We start from the raw sequence: 24,477 nt of genomic DNA, 5'->3' as shown, positions 1-24,477 counted from the left end.
CTCCTGGGATATTCAAATACTTTCCTCATCTAAAATATAAGAGAGTAAGGTGTGATTCGAGGAAGATTTGGCTGCTACTTCTAACAGGTGTAGCCACCATGCAGAGGTCTCCATCATTGGCTCATACATACATACATATATATATATATATATATATATATATATATATATATATATATATATATTTAAAAATTTAAGGAATGGAGAAAACGCATGTTATAATTGCATACTTTATTCCTACATATGTTTCAAAGGATTACAACCTGTGTGATCCATAGGGATCTGTGATATTAAAATTGTAACCTTCTCTTCAGGGAATGCATGGGAATCATCTTAAACGTAAGACTTTATGACCGATTATGAAAACAATAGATGGATAAGGTTATGACTTGATTCATTTGAAAAAAACCGTTAGAGAATTGGACGCTACCGGATAGTGGGTTGGACAACACATACATGTAACTGTGTGAAAACATACATGCATACATAAAGACATATACACATATACATACATATATATACACATATATATATGTGTATATATATATATATATATATATATATATATATATATATACACACACACACGTATACACACATACGTCCACATTTACACATATGCACATACGTACCCATGCCTATACAAATATACCCATATGTGTGCATGTCCCCATACACACATATATACATATATATATATACACATGTATAAATAGAAATAGACACATACATATACTCATACATATACATCTACGCCTATAACCGAATAAACAGATACGCATATACATATACATACATGTATACAAACACATACGTAAACACACGCAAGCACATACATACATACATACATACAAATACATATATATAAAAGAAAAAGAACTCAAGTGATTTCATATATACATACATACACATACACATACATACACATACACATACATATATATATATATATATATATATATATACACACATACATACATACATATACATACATATATATACACACAAACACACATACATGCATACATACATATATACACACACATACATACAGATATATGTATATACATACAGAACCTAATAACTCATACATATGGATTTATACAAATACATACACAATTATATATACATATACATAGATATGTACACATATACACACATATATACTTACAAACATACGTACACACACCCACACAAGTATACATATATACATACATACACACAGATACACTCACACACACACATATGTATACACCCATACATAAAAACATGGTACATAGCAGCAAAACACACACACACACACACTCAGACATGCACACACAAGGAGACAGAGGTACATACATACATATATACACATATACATAAAAACACACACAAACACAGGAATATGCAGAATACATACATGCATACATGTATGCATACACACCCATACATACATATATACATATGCACACACACACAGACATACATACACACACATGAATGCATACATACACACACACTGAGACACACACATGCATAAATAACGGACAGAGTCAAGACTATTGATAAGTTTGCAAGACGCAACGAAAGTTTTAGGAAAATAAAAATAAGAAATAAGTGGAAATGTTACCGGTGAGTGTTAAATTTGAAGGCACAATAAGAAAATGACTCTCCCCAGACACAACAGAAGATGCTTCAACACACGAAATGACATAAAAAAGTCTTGCGAAACAAATCCAAAAAAACGAAATATATATATATAATTACATGTATATATATATATATATATATATATATATATATATATATATATATATATATATATATATATGTATATATATGTATACACACATATGTATTTATTGTGTGTGTGTCATCATCATCATCATTTAGCATCCATTGTCCATGCTGGTATGGGTTGGATGGTTTGACTGGGTTGGCACACTGGAAGGCTGCACCAGGCTCCTCTCTGATTTGGCATGGTTTTCTATAGCTGGATGCCCTTACATGCCAATTTGTACTGTACCAGTATCTGCCACAACTGCGGTTTTGCTCAGCTTGATGGGTCTTCTCAGTCATTGCCTCCATGAGGCCCAACACTTGAAAGGGACTCAGTCACTTTGCCTCCATGCAACCCATGTATATATATTATATATATACAACAAATCCATTTCAGCACAATCTTCTTTGTTTGCACGAGCCCTTCTTCTAACAAGCACCAGGATTGGGATTTTCTGCTGTTGTGTGGGAGCCTGATTGGTGAAATCAACTGAAATACTTCTCTAATATTGTAATGTACTAACATATGTGCATGGGCACCACATAAAAAGGAACTCAGTTCACTCTGTAAAGTGGCTGGCATTAGTTAGGAAGGGCATTCAGTCATAGAAACCATACAAAACAGACAGTAGAGCTGCTCTGAAGAGTGCAGGGTTACATAATTGGACTGTTATCTAACAACCTATTAAGCCCCAAGTGCAAAACCGACTGGTAAGGATGGCCACAATGGATACATAGTACTATAATACTGTACACTTCAATCAATATATATATGTATATATATACACACGCTTTCCCAAGGTGCTATGCAGTGGGACTGAACTTGAAGCCATGAGATTACAAAATTAGTTTCTTTCCCACACAGCCATGTCTCTGTCTGTATGATAAATTTATTAAGTTTTCTTTTTTGTATATCACTACCTTAAGAATATAAAGGGTTGCTATTTTTAGTACAGTGCCTATAGCAGAGCTTCAAGTAGATAGTGGAGAACTGTTCCACCCCAGTCCAATATCACAGGACCATATGTTTATTGTGTCTACAGTGAATCTGTTTATGACACAGATGGGGGTTTGCCTTATTGAAATTAGCTTAAAAAAAAAAAAAAGGGTGGGGTTTTTCTCTCAAAGTATTCTGTTTCCCTATTTTTATTCACAACCCATGGGTGATTTATCTGAAACTCCCCTTTTCACCCTCCTTCAAAACTTTTTTTCACAACAAATCCAGATACAATTGTAATCTACTCCATTTGTAAAAGAATTTTATCTTCAAATATTCATGTTTGTTGCATGCAGCTATGAGGAAACAAAGTTACGGTGTTGGGGTACACTTCTGTTGGACATTAATACAACCTTGAAACGTGTATCTCACAGTGAATTAAGACTGAATTGTGAAGTTGAAATCTTCAATTATAAAAGCCTCTTGAAAAGCACATGATAATTAAAATACATTAAAAGAGACCAACAGAAGTACTAGGCTTGCAAAGAATAAGTCCCGGGGTCCATTTCTTTGACTAAATGGTGGTGCTCCAGCGTGGCCACAATCAAAATGATTGAAACAAGTAAAAGAATATATTGCTAAGGCATTGAGATCCAAATAACCTGGTGTGAAACTGAATATACACCAGAATGACACATTAGTCAAGTAGGGAGCAGTAATAAGAAAAGGAATGACAAAGGAAGGAGCAATCATCCTAGAAAGTTCAGAAGATGATCGTTTATTCCTTTCTCATCTCTTCTCTTCTACATACATGTACACACACACACACACACAACACACACACACACACACATGCACAAACACACATATAACTACAGACACATGCAAATTTAGGGATTGGAACAGGTGAAAATCCCAGTAACATATGTCTCCCAGCTAGCAGAACCTTATTCTCTTGAGATATTTTGACAACAATGTAACCTTCATTTAACTAAGGTGTATTCACCCTTATCAGTAGCTAGTGGAGTACCCCTCGTTAGGCTAATTACTATTTCTGAGGTTCTGCTGGTGATTTTATCTCCTCTGTTCCCTAATTTTCGAAAACATTTACAATCTTCTTTGACAATAAACCACTAATGTTCTTCAAAGTTGCTTTTTATACTTTCTACTATGGACTGCTTAAAGCTTACTCACTTCCTACACCTTGATCCTGAGATCTTGCACTTAAATATATACACACATATATATTTACATATATCAATATCTCTCTATCTATCAATCTAATACAACAGCAAGACTCTCATCGGCAAGACTATTTAAGCAGGAGAATTAAGACATTCGCTCTCTTTCTTCTTTCCCATTTCCTCTCACGCTTTTACATAGTGTTGGTGTATTTGTTGATTGTGTGAGGAGGGGTCGACTGTCTTGTGCTTTCTCTCCGCCTTAAGCAGGATCAGCAATGCCAACAGTAAGGAACATGTTCTATTCAGACCTTAGGGGGTCCGAATTGTCCTCTTCGGAGGAGTGGCTCGTACGAGCAGTTGATAGAATGGACAAGTGTTTAAGGAAGAAGAAAGATTTGCTGAAGTGACAGAAGTCACAAAAAAGGAGGTGGACCTGACAAACATGGAGAAATATGAGATGGCACGTAGGATCGGTGGTGATGCTAAGTTGTCCCTACTCCAGAAAGTATTGGAAAATATGGGTAAGAAAACAGTAAATATATAAGGTGTACTCAGTGGAAGAAAGGAACATTGAAAACGTTGAGGCAGAGGAAGCAGATTTGGAACAATTGTGGTTCAAGAAGGCAGGAAAGGCAAAAGAATATGCTGTAACCACAGTAACCTACATATCTTGGAAGAAGGACTTCCAGGATTAGGGTGGAGAGAATCCCACCAGAAACAGATGTGGCTTGGGTTGTGGCGGCTGTTCTTCTCGGAAGTAAAGAAGAAATAGCCGTCCTGCAGGCCACGAAAACAGAAAATTCTGTATGGAAAGAGCAAACATTGGACCTGATCATATTGGGTATTGGCAGAACCACTGAAAATATGGTGGAAACGGTGACCATTGGAGATGTAGTGTTGAGAGTGGGGGTGGGGGTGGAGGGCAGAACCCCTCGTTGCTTTAAATGTTGCTAAAAAAGGCCTCTGCAGAAGCAGAGAAGTCAGGAAGAAGATAGAAAGGGGCCGGAGAAGGTGCAACAGGAAGAAAAGAGAAACAAAGAACAGTGGATGGTAGCTGAAGGAAGAGGAAGAAAGGACAGATTGAATTAGAACCCCAAGCCATACACCCCGTCCCACCCCACCCCACCCACCTTCTCAGACACCCCCTCCACCCATTCCCCTCCGATACAAAGCAAGAGAAAAAAAAACAAATACAAAAAAACACAAGGCTCAACAGGCTCCCCCTCCTCCCACTGGAAATTGTTTCGCGCGTGTTTGAAAGGCGTAGACCAAGAAAGGATCCAGAAGAGAACAAAATGGAGGACTGCAAGATTTGTGCATGTCGATGGATGGACAAACACTGAGGTGTCCGAAAGCCAAAAAAACGACGAAATATTGAGATTCAGGAGGGGTTATAAGTGTTGGAAGGTGAAATGTGATTTAAAGACGATATCAGACAATATAAAGTACGACGAACTGACCCAGAGATACTCCACAGCCATTACAAGCCTTCAATTCCATTACAACTTTCTCTCTCTCTCTCTCTCCCGAGCTATAGAAAGACAAATACACACGTTATATACCTACAGACATCTATATAAACACACATGTAATAATAAACAGACACGTTTCCGAAGAAACCTTTCACTAAAAAACACATTTTCGAAGGTGAGGGGCGTGACTGCATCCGCACCCTTTTTCTTTAAACATGTTTTATAAATGACATTTGGCAGAAATACGTTTGAAAACAATAATAAACGACTGCTGAAATTATAAAAATTAGTAGTAACGAAGTCTGAACAAAAGCAAAAGCATGTTAGTGTTTTGTTTTGTCTTTATTGAAACAAGCGAAAGCCAATTAAAAGGAAATCTCTTTGCCTTACCTTGTTCGAAAATGTCTGCGATTCAGCAGAAGACATCAACTGTGAAATGGTTTTTTTCTTCTTTTGCAATTTCTGGCGCAGAATTTTTCAGCGAATAACTTGTATTTTTCGATTTTCTGGAGATAGAATTACAGAATAAAGGTGAATTTTGTGGTTTATGCTTTGTCGGGTGTTGAACGAGAGAAATGTTGAAATTTACCTTTTTTTCACACATTCGAATTCACCGCCATTAATATGCGCACACACCTGCTATTGCGCACGCGCACGCGAGTCGTGACTAGTCGATCCTACAATAACAATCTATTGCCAATGCATGTATGCACAAAACATGCAGGACGGTTTGTTTTGGTTTTTTTGAACAAAGTAAATAAAACACATTGTAAACAAAACGCAAACACCCTCATACATGTTTTGTGCGTGACGCGCGCTGGAGAGTCGTAGGATCCACTAGTCACGTCTCGCATGCGCGGATGCGCTCCCTGGATCCAATCTTCTTGAATCGTACCTTGATAAAATGTTTTCATTTCAAAATAAAACCAACAAAAATAATCTCCCATAATCTTTACCTCCGCTGATTTTTACATACCCCGATGACCGACCTAAGAAATTTGGGGAACGATTTACCGTCTGGTGAATGGAACCGAGTATATGCAGATTCCAATAGCTTGCCAAATTGTCAGTCATAAATTTTCTGCAAGAACGTTTTGTCTGATAACATTCTCCAACATCTCTGCACTCCTATCGGGTAGACGTTGAAGAAATCCTTTTTCTGGTTGTGGTGTTATAACATCCAACAACCCAAGTTTTGCGACACATTCGTCGTCCATTGTTCTTCTTTTTGAAGAACAAACTTTCATGGAACTCCACTCTATGGTCCGGACCAGCAATTGGAGTTTTGTCCGGCACCAGTTTTTTGCCAAACAAACATCTCTACAGAACTGGTGCCACTGAACGGCAGTTCTTATATCAATGCAATTTATTCTTGCAGATATCGTGACAGTTAATTCGAAAATGAAAAATAAAATTAAACACTAAAAAAAAAAAAAAATTCCATATAATGGCAGCTTGGAGTTTTCTCCAAAGGTTCCTTTCCTGATGGAAAGAGGAATTGTATCTTTTTTACTTTTAGCTCACTTTCTTTTGACAAAATCCCGTCAATAGAACGACTAGAATTTTGAAAATTCATTGAACAGCCATGCTACATGGCAGTGAAACATGGGCTGTAACTGCTGAGGACATGCGTAAGCTCGCAAGGAATGAAGCCAGTATGCTCCGCTGGATGTGTAATGTCAGTGTGCATACCCGTCAGGGTGTAAGTATCTTGAGAGAAAAGCTGAACATAAGAAGCATTAGTTGTGGTGTGCAAGAGAGACGATTGCGCTGGTATGGACATGTGGTGAGAATGGATGAGGATAGCTGCGTGAAAAAGTGCCACACCCTAACAGTTGAGGGAACCCGTGGAAGAGGTAGGCCCAGGAAGACCTGGGCTGAAGTGGTGAGGCAAGACCTTCGAACATTGGGCCTCACCGAGGCGATGACTACTGACCGAGACCTTTGGAAATGTGCTGTGCGTGAGAAGACCCGGCAAGCCAAGTGAGATCGCTGCCAGTGCCCCTGGACTGGCTCTTGTGCGGGTGGCACATAAAAGACACCATTTTGAGCGTGGCCGTTGCCAGTACCGCCTGACTGGCCTTCATAGGATTTTCGAGCGAGATCGTTGCCAGTGCCCCTGGACTGGCTCTTGTACGGGTGGCACATAAAAGACACCATTTTGAGCGTGGCCATTGCCAGAACCGCCTGACTGGCCTTCGTGCAGGTGACACGTAAAAGCACCCACTACACTCTCTGAGTGGTTGGCGTTAGGAAGGGCATCCAGCTGTAGAAACTCTGCCAAATTAGATTGGAGCCTGGTGTTGCCATCCGGTTTTACCAGTCCTCAGTCAAATCGTCCAACCCATGCTAGCATGGAAAGCGGACGTTAAACGATGGTGATGATGATGATGATGATGTATGAGCCAATGAAGGAGGCCTCTACATGGTAGCTAGACCTGCTAGAAATAGCAACCAAATCTCCCTCAAAATCACACCCTACTCTCTTATCTATGTATATATGTATGTATGAGCCAATAAGGGAGGCTTCTACATGATAGCTAGACCTGCTAGAAATAGCAACCAAATCTCCCTCAAAATCACACCCTACTCTCTTATCTATGTATATATGTATGTATGAGCTAATGAGGGAGACCTCTACATGGTAGCTGGACCTGCTAGAAATAGCAGCCAAATCTCCCTCAAATCACACCCTACTCTCTTATCTATGTATATATGTAAGTATGAGCCAATGAGGGAGGCCTCTACATGGTAGCTGGACCTGCTAGAAATAGCAGCCAAATCTCCCTCAAATCACACCCTACACTCTTACCTATGTATATATGTATGTATGAGCCAATGAGGAAGACCTCTACATGGTAGCTGGACCTGCTAGAAATAGCAGCCAAATCTCCCTCAAATCACACCCTACTCTCTTATCTATATATATATATGTATGTATGTATGTATGAGCCAATGAGGGAGACCACTACATGGTGGCTAGACTCAGGATATGCTGTGTCATGTGGTTCTGGATTTGTTAATGACAGGATGGTCATGGCTGTGATACTTTTGATCATGGATTTTGCTCAATCTGGACTAACCTGAGGTTAAACAACACCAACAACAACAGCCACCACACTCCCCCCTTAATCCTTCAGCATCCTCACAACATCAGAAAAGAGGATGGTGTTCAACCACATTCCCATCTGGCAAACAAAACACTTCACAACCACTTGAAGACAGAACCACAGCGCAGAATGAGGGCAAACCAAAGTGTCAAGTGATCCAACACCATCTAAAAATGCTGTTGGTCAATTAGGATTGTTCCGATCACTGGAACAGCCTGCTCGTGAAATTAACAAGCAAGTGGCTAAGTGCACCACAGACATTTTTTACTGTTTTCTATATGCTTCAGCCATTTGACTGTAGTCATGCTGGAGCATCGCCTTAAAGGGTGTTAGTCGAAGAAATCAACCTCAGAACTTATTCTATCGCTCTCTTTTGTTGAACCACTAGGTTACAGGGACACAAACACACCAGCATTGGCTGTCAAGGAATGGTGGGGGGACAAACACAAAGACACACATATATGTGATGGGCTTCTTCCAGTTTCTTTCTACCAAATCCACTCACAAGGATTTGCTTAACCTGAGACTATAGTAGAAGACAAGATGCGACTGATATGCATACGATAGATGTAGTTCTCAGGGAAATCCAACACAGAACACAGAACATGATAAGCTGGTCCACTGAATTACAGGTATGACTCATTTCTGCCAGCTGAGTGAGCTGAAGTAAAGTGTGGGAACCAAACCCACACCCTTACGATTATGAGCTGAATCTCCTAACCAGGAGCCACACACCTATAAAATAACAACATAACAGGATAATCAACCGACATCTAATCCGTTGTCCCCCAGACATTGCCAGGCAACTATTTCAACCCTGGATAAATCACCAAGAAAACTGGTTCCAAAATAACAGACTGCCAAACCCTATCTGATTTCTTAGCAGCAAACCCCATGGAACATCAGACAACTGACCCCGCTCCACTTAAACCCACAGAGATATCTCACATGCAAGAGACAAAACTACCAGGAGATACGTACAAGTGCAGGTGTGTAGCTTAGTGGTTAGAGGGCTTAGACGATTACAATTAAACACACGTATATTATCATTTATTAAATTGCATTCAATTTGCCATGCATTATTCGTTTCATTATCCATCATCTTTTCCTTCAATTTTCAAGTACGTTGAAGACCCTTTATTTGTCATTGCTTCAATCGACGTGAACAAAGTGTCTGGCAAAAAGTTCTGCTGAGATCGAAAGGAAACTTTATCCACAAAACACACAGAGAATGTGCAGCAATGAAGGCCAAACAGCGGTGGACGAACATAATCCCTTAAAGACTGACACTTTCAAAGGTGGCTCTGCATGTGTGTGTGTGTGTGTGTGTGTGTGTGTGTGTGTCTGTGTGTGTGTGTGTGTGTGTGTGTGTAACAGAGTTTTGTTGAGTTGAAGTGGGATTTAAAGGGTGTAAACGAAGAGGCTACCAAGCGCAAGTTGAACCAAGACGGAACTAACTACAACTGTAGCTATTAAGACTGAACACTATACTATACATTACACAATGTAGTCCTAGATACACTCTGTCTGAATAACAGAAGGGATGGTCATTGCTGGAACATTTTTGATTGTAGAGCTGCCCGGATCAGGACTGACCTGGGATTAAACAACAACAACTGGCCTATACGTTTTGGCTCGAACTGCTAGAAGTAGTAACCAAATCTCGATTAAAATCCCACACAACTACTTCAAGCAGAGACGTAGAAATAGGATGGGATGGTCACGGCCAGAGTGACTTTGAGCACGAACCTGCTCAGTCAGGTTTGACCCTGGGTTAAATAACAACACGCACACTATAATACAAAAGTAGCCTATACGCCTCTTTTTTCGAACCGACAAGTTACAGGGGCATAATCGCATCAACATTATTTATACGGCGATGGTGGGGTGACATACAGACACACAAATACATACATTCGTATATACATGCGTGCGTGTTTGTGTGCTTACATATGTACCTACCTACGTCTCTCTCTCTCTCTCTCTCCACACACACATATATACATATATATATATAGAGATATATATATATATATATATACATATGTGATAATATACGGTAAAACCATATAACCGGAGGAGAGCTTACTTTCCAAGTAGAGAAGTGGGTAAATATAAATAGACCTCGTAACGATACCAGCTACCAAATGGTTTCACGGCGAATTGGGGCCCCAAGTGACCTTTGTAAAGTCATTGGGGAGATTCCCGAGCCGATTATCGAGGTCTATTTAGAATTTATATATATATCGTATATTTATAAAGAGGGCAAATTTAGCCATTTCTCCGTAGATTGAAAAAAAAGATGAACAACTGTAATCGATTTCCGAACATTATTGGGTTCTCATCAAACATGAAAAATAGAATTTATATTGAGTCAGTCTCAATAAGTATAGATTTATTGATCGGAGAAAGTTACATAGTGACTGAAGGTTCGAGAGTTTCGTGCAGAGGCACTTATCAAACTAATTAAATCAACGTTTTCTATATAAACGAAAAAGCAGGACAGTATCGGAAACAGATATGACGCAGATACTATTTTATATATAGGCAGGAAGACTTTTGGTTAATAATATGACAGAATTAAGGCAAGATAAAAAATGAAAGCCGTCAATATATAAGGTATTCTGCCTAAACTACGTCTTTAAGATACGATTTGTTAGTAGTAACGCAAAAAGGAAACTATTTCCTAAGGAACTCAAGCAGATAGAGAGGAATAAAGACAAAAGGAAAGTAAAGATTTAATGAAAAGGTGAATCAGGTTGGAGTTGAAAAAAAAGGCACTTACCCAGGCAGTGGTCAAGCAAATAATGGTATGGAGTATTAAATGGTCGTTTTGTATTGAAAGAATTTTGAAGGGGTTTTATTTTTAGACTGGGGTCAAACGGTTGAATCCAGTCAACCGTGTTTTAAGTCTTTAGCAACACCAATTACAAAGAACTTGGGAGTGGTACTAAAAGATGGAGAGAAGTATTGACAGACAGAAACTAGGTGGGAGCTGTCTTCAAGAATTCAAGTAATGCTATATATTCAAAATTAACCATACATGCTGGTTTTGTTGTTGTTATTGTTGCTGCTACTGTTGTTATTGTCAATTAAGTTTTGGTATTTTGACGCTATTTGCCTTCAGTTCAGAAGTTAGTGGTTCTAAACTCCCTAAGGAATTTTATGCCAGCTTCATTACTTTTATTTATTTATATGTTTATTTTTTTTCTTTGTTTTGAAACGAGATCGAACTTAAGCATTTTATACCGATAGATTTTAAACACTTTTTTTCTGCAACTGGTAAGATTTTGTAGGGGATGCAAATTTTGATCTTGCAACCCCTGAAAATTCTAGGGGGTGTGGGTGCACCCGCTGCACCCCCTATTCCCGGCCCTTGTATATATGCCTGTTTATATTTATATATATATACACACATACATATATATAGCGTGTATGTGCTTCATAGAAGCCCACAAATTTATATATATATATAAAAGAAGAGGCGGGGAGCAGTAAATTTGAGTAAAATCTATTTAAGATTTAGTTGTTAAGTTAAATAAATGAGGGAAAGTGCGAGAGTTCCGTGAATGGATTTCGTCAAAGTTTGACGAGTCTGAATTACGAAACTCTTGAGTAACTTACGTAACCCTTCATAGATAGGTGTGTGTGTGTGTAGATACACAGACAGAACGTAGACCGTTAGACAGACAGATAGATTTCTTTATTAGCTACACAGGGCCGTATACAGAGGGGAAAATACAATGTAGAACTTTTCTATTCGAAAGAAAGAAAGGAAAAAAAAACGATTAAAAAAGTTTGGGGCGTGTAAACAGCAAAATAAAGTGGAGTAAAAAGGTAAAACAAATTAAGTTTATCTGTGGAAAGAGGAGTCTGCGAAAAAGACCACGGTGACCTCAGGCAAGGAACCGAAACCAGTGCCCTAAGGACAGCTTCTAAGTAACGATGGTCAACCTTATCGAAAGCTTTCGATTGATTCAAACTGATCGGTGCCCCCAACCATGCACGATTCCTTAACTACCCTGTCTATGATGTAACGCATCAGATGGAAGTTGTCATGGATACTCCTGTCCGGCACAGCGCATGTTTGCGTCTCAACGATAAGCTCCAACCTCTCGGCTAGCACCGTGGCCAAAATTTTCAAATCTGCGTTGAGCAGAGTGATGGGCTGAAAATGATCTATAACAATCTCCTTGTTTGGATCTTTCTTTAACGCTACCACCGCTCCCCACCTCACAAAACTGCGGATACTCCCATTTTGATGCCAGTGACAGTAGACTGCAGCCAAAATGCCTCCAAACAAGTCTGGAATATGACAATAAGGCTCGTAAGGCAGACCGTCCAAGCCCAGCCTGTCATTGCACCACATACACTCCAAGCCATGCAGGTAGGCACTAAAGTCCACCCTGCATTCTGACCCACCAGTTGTCCCGTACAGTCGGGCAAATTACTGTTGAAAGGCCTCACACATCCTTTCGGGCTCGAGTAATTCGCGCTCCTGTTCATCTGTCAGAGACCGAATGGTGGCTTTGTTGCCTTGTTGCGCCTCTGCCACTTGGACCTCTCAGGTGGCTCCAACTCCTTCGTTTCCCAGAGCACTCATCCTAGCTCTGACAACATATCCTTCGTGTTTGGCGTTGAAATGTTGGTCATGGGCCAACCTCACTGCCAACACATTGGACATGATGCCACATGTATGTGCCTCTTCTAATTTCTTAACTAGGTCTCCCTCTATTCTATTTCGATCTATCACCAGAGCCTTTTTATACCTAACCGAGTCTATTTTAATTGCTTTCTTTAGGGCATACCACCATCTATTGTTGATGCTGGTGCCCGTCAACGCCCTCTTAACTAGTGTGCTAATCCGGTCTCTGTAAGCCTGGCACGCCGTGAATAACGCATCTAGTTTCCAGTAACTGGGACCCTGCCTATGACTCTTATCTAAGTCAAACATACAAGTCACAAATTTATGACCTGTGTAGCTGACTATATGAAACTGTGGACAACCTACACTATCCCTATCCATTGTCCTGTAGAACACTATCTAAATACGATCAGGATGGCCCGATGCGATTGGTCCATGTCCACTTTAGTGCATTCAAGTGGTCCAGTCGGTACCTATCAGACAGTTGGAAATGTCTGAGTGGGTCTTTGAAGCATTTACATCCCCTTCTATTTCTATCTCTACCCACGTAGTCTAGTTGCATGTCCAAGGTAGCGTTCCAATCCCCCATTGAAAGTAAAAGTCGAGATGTTCCCAGGAAAACCTCTAGACGTCGAAAGAAATCCAGCTGACCTGTTAAGGACGGTGCATAAATTGTTATCGGTCGAAAAGCACACCCATTACTACCATTGACATCCAAAACGACCAGCCTACCCTCCGGGTCTAGGAATATTGCTCTTACTTTGAGGTCCAGACTCTTCCTAAAAGCACCATGGTACCACCTCCTCCCATTCTTGGCAGACACAGAGAAAAACAAACGTCAAATTGTCTGCTGAACATGTGTTGAGGAGACCGTGGGTTGTGGAGTCTGGTCTCACTGATGGCTATATGTCTATTCTGTGACTCGGTCTCATTTAACAGACAGCCTTGTTTCCATGGGGACCCCAAGCCAAGCACATTTATACAACCTATTCTAAGCATGTTCCTATCGAAAGTTGTGTTTTACAAACAAAAGGAAAAGAATGAGAGAGAGAGAGAGAGAGAGAGAAAGTCACTGTTTGAAGGTTGGTTGTTCCCCTCCTCAAAATCATTTCTCAGAATGTTTTTTGTCCATTTTTTTTCCTGTTAATTACTTTTGAAATCTTCCTCCTGCATCAAGGTAGAGAGATTTCAGTATGTTTTGTGTCACGTGAAGGAGTTTTTTTTTGTGTTGTGCATGGGTGATTGTTTGTTTTCACATTCACTTCTGTTGGTGTATTACATTAGGTCTGAATTGTTTGTGTTTATTGCTATCAACTTTCGTGGGGCCATTTGGTATTCGTGTGTTTGTAGTGTTGCTGTCAATCTTTTTTATTTTGTGTGGGAGTTTTGCTCTTCTGAGCGGTGAACCCTCCCTGCTTTGTTTGATTTTATGTCTCTTCTTTTCTTTCCCCTTTTTCTTCTCTCTCCCCCCTCTCCATGGCCATTTGCCATTCTTCTTTTAATTTTTACCGTTGTCACCCGATAACCAAGGTAAGTGGGAATCCTTAGAAATCCCCTGCAATCCAAACACTTTTTGTCGAGTGTCCCTTTGCCCGTTCTTCCGTATCAAATCGAACCTCGATCTAGGCAAATCTTTACACTCTTGCAATATATGTTTTGAATGCTCATTATGGCCTGTACACATTTCCCAACTGTTTCTTAAGTGGCCCCTTCTAATATTTTATTTTTTATGTTCAGGGTTTTGTAAATAATGGGGTTTTTTTGGGGTGGGGATGTCTTACAAAATGCTGTGTGAGGTGTTCAGTTTAATGGTTTTGTCTTCTTTATGTAATAATTGTTTACATTGTAGAAGTTCTTCCTTTGAGAAGGACTTTAAATATTTCTTTTGCTTTAAAACAGAAGCAAAATCATTTAGTTTGTCCGTGACATTGTTTGTTGTTCGGTGATGGCAGTTTTCAGGACGGAAGTGAGAGTAGTGGTGAGAGGAGAAGTGATAGTCGGGGTTGCCCTGCTGCTCGTTGTTTCATTAGTGTCTTCGTTGTTTCTGCCTCCCCTTCCCACTTGTATCAGTATGCGTATTGTTGTTCAAATGTGCGTGCGTGCGTGCGTGAGTGCATCAGTGTCTTCGTTGTTTCTGCCTCCCCTTCCCACTTGTATCAGTATGTGTATTGTCCTTATTCAAAAGGGTGAGTGTGACAGTGTCTCAATGTGTTGAGTGTTATTTGAAGTCTGCCTCGTCGGCGGCAATGGTGGAAATCCCAATTTTAATTTAAAGACCGAAACACTTGGCAGTCTTAGAAAGGCTGTCCATTTTTCTAGACAGATGAAAAACATTTTTGTGAAATGTTTTAAAATTCGAAAATTCACCCTTTAAAGGGTGAAAGCCTCGCTTGAGGCCAGGCAAAAGTTGTTGGGCAGCTTTTTAACAGAGAAAAATGACTTCAGCTTACGGAAGTCAACGTAACAAACAGCCGACAGATAGACAGACAGATGGGTGTACTGACGAACAGTCAGACAGATAGATAGGGGGATGGACTGACAGACAGCTAGGCAGATATACATATATATATATATGTAATCTTTACTCTCTTTTACCTATTTCAGTCATTTAACTGCGGCCATGCTGGAGCACTGCCTTGTAGGCGAGCAAATCGACCCCAGGACTTATTATTTGTAAGCCTAGTACTTATCCTATCAGTCTCTTTTTGCCGAACCGCTAAGTTACGGGGACGTAAACACACCAGCATCGGTTGTCAAACGATGTTGGGGGACAAACACAGACACACGAACATACACACACACACACACACACACACACACACACACATATATATATATATATATATACATACATATATATACGACGGGCTTCTTTCAGTTTCCGTCTACCAAATCCACTCACATGGCTTTGGTGGGCTCGAGGCTATAGTAGAAGACACTTGCACAAGGTGCCACGCAGAGGGAATGAACCCGGAACCGTGTGGTTGGTAAGCAAGCTAATGGGTTCATTTGTGGTTTGATTCTACAGTTGGATGCCCTTCTTGCCGCCAATCAGTTTGTAAGGTGTATGTGTGTGCGTGTATATATATATGTATATATGTAACAATAATAATTTGTGTAGTTACCAGTCGTAAAGGGTAAGGTTTGATTAGGGACACAATATTATGAAATGTCGGAGTCAGCGGTTTTGATGATAAAAATTTGTTGTTATACTGGCAAGTTGTAGGATGTGAAAGATGAACAATGCTTGAAGTTTTAAGGAAGTTTTTGTTTACCATTATGTTACAATACATTGCCTCGACGGACAGGTTCTGAAAGATCCAAAAGCATGCAAAGTAAAGTTTGTGTTTGTGTCCTCTTTCATTGTTTAGTAGTAACTACAGAGAGAGATCTTGCACTAAATGAGGCTGCAAAGAAAGAGGTCTGGAGATGCCACTACGATAGATTGCTTAATAAAGAGAATGAATGGGAGAAAGAGAGCCTGCCGTATGTCGACCCAACAGAGGGACCAGCTATCCGAGTTGATAGTACCAGATTAGATAAATAAAGCAATTAAGAGTATGAAGACAGGGAAAGCCCCCGGTCCATCAGGAATCACTGCAGAGATGCTCAAAATATCTGGCAGTGTTGGCTACAGCCTAGTCACCCGTATTACGAACCAGGTGATACACGAAGGAGTCATACCCAATGACTGGTGTAGCAGCACCATAGTCAACTGCTACAAAGGTAAAGGTGACGCTTTAGATACAAATAACTACAGAGGCATCAAGCTGTTAGATCAGGTTATGAAAGTTATGGAGTGGGTCATAGCCCAACAAATTAGGGAGCGAATCCATTTAGATGAGATGCAGTTTTGGGTTCGTGCCAGGTAAAAGCACCACTGATGCCATATTTCTAGTAAGACAGCTGCAGGAGAAATACCTAGCCAAGGATAAACCTCTGTACCTGGCTTTCGTTGACATGGAGAAAGCCTTTGACAGGGTCCCCTGATCCCTTATCTGGTGGTCAATGCGGAAACTTGGGATAGAAGAATGGTTAGTGAGAGCTGTGCGAGCCATGTACAGAGATGCTGCCAGTAAGGTGAGGGTTGGAAATGAGTACAGTAATGAATTCCGGGTAGAGGTAGGGGTCCACCAAGGGTCCGTCCTCAGCCCCCTCCTATTTATCATAGTCCTCCAGGTGATCACAGAGGAATTCAAGACAGGTTGCCCCTGGGAGCTCCTCTATGCTGATGGCCTTGCACTAATTGCGGAGTCACTATCAGAACTAGAGGAGAAGTTTCAGGTGTGGAAGCAAGGACTAGAATCGAAGGGCCTTAGAGTCAACCTAGCTAAAACCAAAATCCTAGTAAGTAGGAAGGTAGATGAAACACAAACTCCTTCAGATAGATGGCCCTGCTCAGTATGTAGAAAAGGAGTAGGTAGTAACTCTATAAGATGTACCAGGTGCAAGCTATGGACACATAAGAGGTGCAGCAATATCAAAGGCAGGTTAACTAGGAAGTTAGTTTTTGTATGTGGCAGATGTTCAGGTGCAATAAACACTGTAAACAAACAAGAAACAACTTCTATCTCATTCCAGGGAGAAAAACTAGAGGTAGTTGATAGCTTCCGCTATCTGGGTGACCAAGTTAATAGTGGGGGTGGGTGCGCTGAAAGTGTAGCTGGTAGAATAAGAAAAGCCTGGGCAAAGTTTAGAGAGCTCTTACCTCTGCTGGCGACAAAGGGACTCTCACTCAGAGTAAAAGGCACACTGTATGACGCATGTGTACGAACAGCCATGCTACAAGGCAGTGAAACATGGGCTGTAACTGCTGAGGACATGTGTAAGCTCGCAAGGAATGAAGCCAGTATGCTCCGTTGGATGTGTAATGTCAGTGTGCATACCCATCAGAGTGTAAGTATCTTGAGAGAAAAGCTGAACATAAGAAGTATCAGTTGTAGTGTGCAAGAGAGACGATTGCGCTGGTATGGACATGTGGTGAGGATGGATGAGGATAGCTGCGTGATAAAGTGCCACACCCTAACAGTTGAGGGAACCCGTGGAAGAGGTAGGCCCAGGAAGACCTGGGCTGAGGTGGTGAGGCAAGACCTTCGAACATTGGGCCTCACTGAGGCGATGACTACTGACCGAGACCTTTGGAAATGTGCTGTGCGTGAGAAGACCCGGCAAGCCAAGTGAGATCATTGCCAGTGCCCCCTGGACTGGCTCTTGTGCGGGTGGCACATAAGATGCACCATTTTGAGTGTGGCCGTTGCCAGTACCGCCTGACTGGCCTTCGTGCGGGTGACACGTAAAAGCACCCACTACACTCTCTGAGTGGTTGGGGTTAGGAAGGGCATCCAGCTGTAGAAACTCTGCCAAATTAGATTGGATCCTGGTGTTGCCATCCGGTTTCACCAGTCCTCAGTCAAATAGTCCAACCCATGCTAGCATGGAAAGCGGACGTTAAACGATGATGATGATGATGATGATTATATATATATATATACGACGGGCTTCTTTCAGTTTCCGTCTACCAAATCCACTCACAAGGCTTTGGTGGGCCTGAGGCTATAGTAGAAGACACTTGCCCAAGATGCCACGCAGAGGGAATGAACCCGGAACCGTGTGGTTGGTAAGCAAGCTAATGGGTTCATTTGTGGTTTTATTCTACAGTTGGATGCCCTTCTTGCCGCCAATCAGTTTGTAAGGTGTATGTGTGTGCGTGTATATATATACATGTATATATGTAACGATAATAATTTGTGTAGTTACCAGTCGTAAAGGGTAAGGTTTGATTAGGGACACAATATTATGAAATGTCAGAGTTTGTTGTTATAATGGCAAGTTGTAGGATGTGAAAGATGAACAATGCTTGAAGTTTTAAGGAAGTGTTTGTTTACCATTACGTTACAATACCTTGCCTCGACGGACAGGTTCTGATAGATCCAAAAGCATGCGAAGTAAAGTTTGTGTTTGTGTCCTATTTCAATGTTTAGTAGTAACTACAGAGAGAGATAGAATGATGTTGTAAGAGAAGAGAATTAGAGCTCGTAGGGTTGTGGGACGTTGTCTCACAGTTGCTGACAGTAAACTTCATTTTTCCCTCTGGCCAAGGTTCTAGCTGGTCAGCCAGACTTTGTTCTCACTGAGTCGGTTGGATGGTTTGACTGAGGGCTGGCAAGCCAGGAGGCTGCACCAGGCTCCAATCTGATCTGGCAAGGTTTCTACGGCTGGATGCCCTTTCTAACATGAACCACTATGAGAGTGTAGTGGGTGCTTTTTATATTCCACTGGCACAGGAGCCAGTCAGGCGGCACTGGCAACGACCACGCTAGAATGCTTTTTCCTTGCCACTGGCATGGAAACAGTCAGGCAACACTGGCATCAACGACACATGAAGGGTTCTTTTTACGTGTGTGTGTGTATATATATATATATAATGTAACAAAAGAAAAAAAAATTATATGGAGTGTAAAACATCCAGTTCACAGGTACAGCAGTTGAATACCACAGACATAGGAGTATAAATTACAAATAATAAATTAAATAGAAAAATACAATTGACAATCTAACAATTTATTTACATTATAATATAAAAATTTTTGAAAAAGACAAAGCCAACAATTTGTTTTGACTTATATACAATATTTGATTGATAAACAATACATATCTCTGTACATAAGCCACTTGAGTACAATATTTCAAAAAGACACATGAAATTCTATGTTCAAGGAATGCTAAATCACAAAATATTGGTTCGAAATCCGTATGTTTAAGAGTATTTGCATTGAGAATTCAAATACATAAAAAAAAAACAAAGTTAAAACAGATAAAAAAAACAATTATGATGTAGATCAATATTTATTATATAAATATGCCTCTACATATCCGAAAGAAAGAATTTCCAGTATATCAACTATTTATTTATTTGTGCTATTTTCAATTATATTTCTGATTACCATAAGAAAACAAATGTAAATTATGAATAATAATAATATATAATAACTCTTTCTCATTTACTTCTATCAGCACAAAGTGATTCTTTCTCATAGGAAGTTTAAGAGGTGTCCAATGGGAAAGCATAGTTGTGTTTGAATTAGGGTATGACTTGACATTTAAAAGTGATATTAGGTATAGTGTGGATTATATATACAGGCGAAGGCGTGGCTGTGTGGTAAGAAGCTTGCTTATCAATCACATGGTTCCAGGTTCAGTCCCACTGCGTGGCAACTTGGGTAAGTGCTTTCTACTATAGCTTCAGGCTGACTAAAGCCTTATGTGGGGATCTGGTAGGCAGAAACTGAAAGAAGCCCATTATGTATGAGTGTGTTTGTCCCCCTACTATCACTTGACAGCCAATGTTGGTGTGTTTACATCCCAGTGACTTAGCATTTCAACAAAAGAGGTCAATAGAATAAGTCCTGGGGGTTGATTTGTTCAACTAAAGGAGGTGCTCCAGTATGGCCGCAGTCTAATGACTGAAACAAAGTAAAAGATGAGACTTCAAGAACATACTTACCACAGTTTCCACGGCAACATGTTCCACATCGAAGCCTGACTCTGCATGACACCGGAATGGTAAAGTGAAGACCTTGACAGTGGAAACGAACTCCTGATTAATCAAGCATGACAGGTCCAACTTCAGCTGTAGCTGCTCCAGACTGGGAGGGGAGCCTGGTTCAGTTTCATCATGTGGCACAAGAACTGCAACAGGGAGGTTGGGTTGCTGTGGCTTGGCCTGGAGGAGGGTCGATAGTCGGATTTGAGCATCGAGCCAGTACCTCTGTGAATGAGAGAAAGAGAGAGAAAAGTAGACACGAGTGTGTGTGTGTGTGTGTGTGTGTGTGGTTGGTTCAACTTTACAGAAAACAAATAGACAAAGACAGGTGTAGGAACAACAAGCAAGTGTATTAGTTTAACATTTGGGAAGAATGGATAGGCCTTTTACATTTTGAATATATGCACTTTGACAGAAAGGATTAAGAGGTAAAAAAGGAGAATGAAAAAAAGGAGAGAGAAAATAAATAAATGTGTAGGGATTTTATATATATATATATATATATATATATATATATATATATATATGTTGTTGTACTTGGGGATGGTCATGTTGCTAGTTTAGCCAATAAAAACACACGCACTGTATATTTGGTGTTAATCTGCTTCAGCTTTATATTACATTAATCTTATGAGATACACATAACAAAGAAGAAAACAAAGGACCACTGATTAGGTCAGAGAAGTGTGACGAAAGAACTCTGGCCGAAATAAGATTAATGTAATATAAAGCTGAAGCAAATTAACACCAAATATACAGTGCGTGTGTTTTTATTGGCTAAACTGGCAATATGACCATCCCCAAGTACAACAACATCTCTTTCAACACACGATTTCACGTCAAAAATCTTGCAAAACAAATATATATATATATATATATATATATATATATATATATATATATATATATATATATATATACACACACACACACACACACACATACATATCATATATATATATATTAGTTTATGTATATATCAATATTATTTCAGTTTTAAAAAAAACCTTTGATAATGTAAATATGATAATAGTTACCAGAGGTAGCAAAATTACACTAGAAACCAAGATATCCACAAATAAACATATGAAAGCAAGACAAATACGAAATGATGAGGTAACTTACGAGCTAAGATGCTACATGGTCAGTGACCGTTAGAACGTTTGTTTACATAGAGATATAAAGGGATCAATGATACTATTCCATGGGCTTTAGGAATAAGAACCCTTGTTTACATAGAGATATAAAGGGAGGAGGTTGTAAACGTGATGCTAAAGGTTTAAATTGAATGAATGATTGAAATGTGGGGAGGAAATTTGCTGAGTGAAAAAGATGGAGGAAGGGAGATAACTAAGGGAAACCTCAAATTAAACATATACTATATAAGGAAAACGAATTACATATTTATATGAAGTGAAGAAAGTGAAGAAAGTGATTTTGTCCCTAATATTATTATATATATATATATGTATACGTACACATACACACATATATAAAAGACACAGGTTGTGTGCCATCAAAACTCACCGTTGTCGTGTGCCCCTTGTGCTGTGGCATCTACAAACTCCGTAACGGGCCAAGAGTAGCTGGTCAATACGGAGTCGGTAACGCAGTCAATCAAGTGTCGAAGGATGGAGTTGTAGAAGTCAATGATGACATCTGGGGGCTGAGAGGGGAGAGAGAGAGAGAGAGAGAGAGAGGCTTTCGATGAGACATTCAGGACACACAAACGTTCAGAGAAAAACAGAAAGATGGATTTAGAGGTGAACTGGTTCACACATTAACATATAGACACACACAAGCAACTACACAGGTTACCAAGACACACATACACACACAATTGACAGGCCACATACATAGATATAGGCAAACACACACACACACACATACAGAATAACACCTAAAGTCACACATACTTTCACAAACATAGATGCATATATACACACTGAGAGTTTCACACACACACACACACACACACACAAATACATACAGACACAATCATACAGTCACACACATTTCCTTATACATTCACCCACACAATCACTCCCATGAACACACACACATACTATCACCCACATACACAGCCCTAAACATACCCAGTCATCCCCCCCCCCACACACACACACTCACTGCCCTAATTAAAGAGTCCTTACCTGGTGCAGGTAACCCTCGGCAGAGCGCAGTCCCCTGTTATACAGCAGGGGACCATAAAACTGAGAAGCTAGGAAGTCCTCAATGAAATCCTTCAGGTATTTCTTCTCCAGATTTGGTTGACAGGGGCGGTGGGTGGCCAACCACCTGAGACAGTTGGAGAGCTGCAAAGGAACAGAGGGGGGCATGGTGTAGCTAGGACTACAATATCAAATGTATAGTAGTTAGTATTAGTGGCTATAATTGTTATTTGGCCTCGGCTCAGTCATGTATGTTTCCAACCTTCAAGCGAGAGACTTAGCTGCTCTTTCCAGCACCAGGTAGAAGGACACTGCTATGCCAGCTACCGACCATGTAGAGGCACACTTGATCACCAACGCCGTCCCCTCCACACATCGTTACCATAACAATTTACCTGCTGTTGCCATGTTTCTTTGCATTCAGTTTGTTTTTTTTTTAAGGGGAAAAGAAATTCATTCACCCAAGAAAGGTGGGGTTTTTTTATCTCGTGGGAGAAGGAGAGCAGTACAGTGGTGGTGGTCATATATGTGAGGGATTTGGTGGGAGCCAATAATGATGATGATGATTAAACTTCTCAGTCATTTGTTAATTAGTAAACAGTTTGATATATAAACAGATACTAGACATATATATATACAGGCGAAGGCGTGGCTGTGTGGTAAGAAGGTTTCTTATCAATCACATGGTTCCAGGTAAGTGCTTTCTACTATAGCTTCAGGCTGACTAAAGCCTTATGTGGGGATCTGGTAGGCAGAAACTGAAAGAAGCCCATTATGTATATGTTTGTCCTCCTACTATCACTTGACAGCCAATGTTGGTGTGTTTACATCCCAGTGACTTAGCATTTCGACAAAAGAGGTCAATAGAATAAGTCCTGGGGGTTGATTTGTTCAACTAAAGGAGGTGCTCCAGTATGGCCGCAGTCTAATGACTGAAACAAAGTAAAAGATGAGACTTCAAAAACATACTTACCAGAGTTTCCACGGCAACATGTTCCACATCGAAGCCTGACTCTTCATGAAACCGGAATGGTAAAGTGAAGACCTTGACGGTGGAAACGAGCACCTGATTAATCAAGCATGACAGGTCCAACTTCAGCTGTAGCTGCTCCAGACCGGGAGGGGAGCCTGGTTCAGTTTCATCATGGGGCACAAGAACTGCAACAGGGAGGTTGGGTTGCTGTGGCTTGGCCTGGAGGAGGGTCGATAGTCGGATTTGAGCATCGAGCCAGTACCTCTGTGAATGAGAGAAAGAGAGAAAAGTAGACACGAGTGTGTGTGTGAGAGTGTGTGTGTGTGTGTGCGTGCGTGAGAGTGTGTGTGTGTGGTTCAACTTTACAGAAAACAAATAGACAAAGACAGGTGTAGGAACAACAAGCAAGTGTATTAGTTTGACATTTGGGAAGAATGGAAAAGCCGTTTATACGAAACTGCGGCAGTATGTGCGTCGCTGCTGCAATAAGTACGTACTTGCGGCTGAAACAACAAACCTGTACACGTAGGTACGAAACAATTGCGACAAAAATAAGCTCCACAACGTAAATCTGTACCCGGCGACGCAACAGCATGCCTAGCGCCGCAAAAACCTGCCCAAAGCCGCAAATACATATTCCAAGCCATAAATACTAGCCGATGCCCGTTTATACGAAACTGC

The 24,477-nt window shown here is 40.4% G+C and overlaps 1 protein-coding gene across 3 annotated transcripts; it reads right to left on the bottom strand.

Moving 5' to 3' along the window:
• Positions 1-1,796: 1,796 nt before the first annotated feature.
• LOC149131365 (germinal-center associated nuclear protein-like) lies at positions 1,797-24,172 on the bottom strand. 3 transcript variants are annotated; one of them, XM_089340042.1, is made up of 5 exons: positions 23,797-24,172; positions 22,806-22,967; positions 22,180-22,318; positions 20,614-20,877; positions 5,306-5,860 (listed from the first exon to the last, which is right to left on the bottom strand). In XM_089340042.1, exons 3-5 carry the CDS (start codon positions 22,207-22,209, stop codon positions 5,780-5,782), a joined length of 375 nt encoding a protein of 124 aa, XP_089196168.1. In that variant the 5' UTR covers positions 22,210-22,318; positions 22,806-22,967; positions 23,797-24,172; the 3' UTR covers positions 5,306-5,779. The 3 variants fall into 3 exon arrangements, 2 of the variants coding, with proteins under 2 accessions (XP_089196168.1, XP_089196169.1); XR_016238040.1 differs by lacking the exons at positions 22,180-22,318; positions 22,806-22,967; positions 23,797-24,172 and adding an exon at positions 21,778-22,151 and having other exon boundaries at positions 1,797-5,860; XM_089340043.1 differs by lacking the exons at positions 22,806-22,967; positions 23,797-24,172 and having other exon boundaries at positions 22,180-22,683.
• Positions 24,173-24,477: the final 305 nt, after the last annotated feature.

Source organism: Octopus bimaculoides, chromosome 23 (genome assembly GCF_046866305.1).
Source record: "Octopus bimaculoides isolate indiv1 chromosome 23, ASM4686630v1, whole genome shotgun sequence".
In the NCBI taxonomy this organism is placed as follows: domain Eukaryota; kingdom Metazoa; phylum Mollusca; class Cephalopoda; order Octopoda; family Octopodidae; genus Octopus; species Octopus bimaculoides.
Note: the sequence above shows the minus strand (reverse complement) of the source record. Positions and strands in the feature narration are given on the sequence as shown.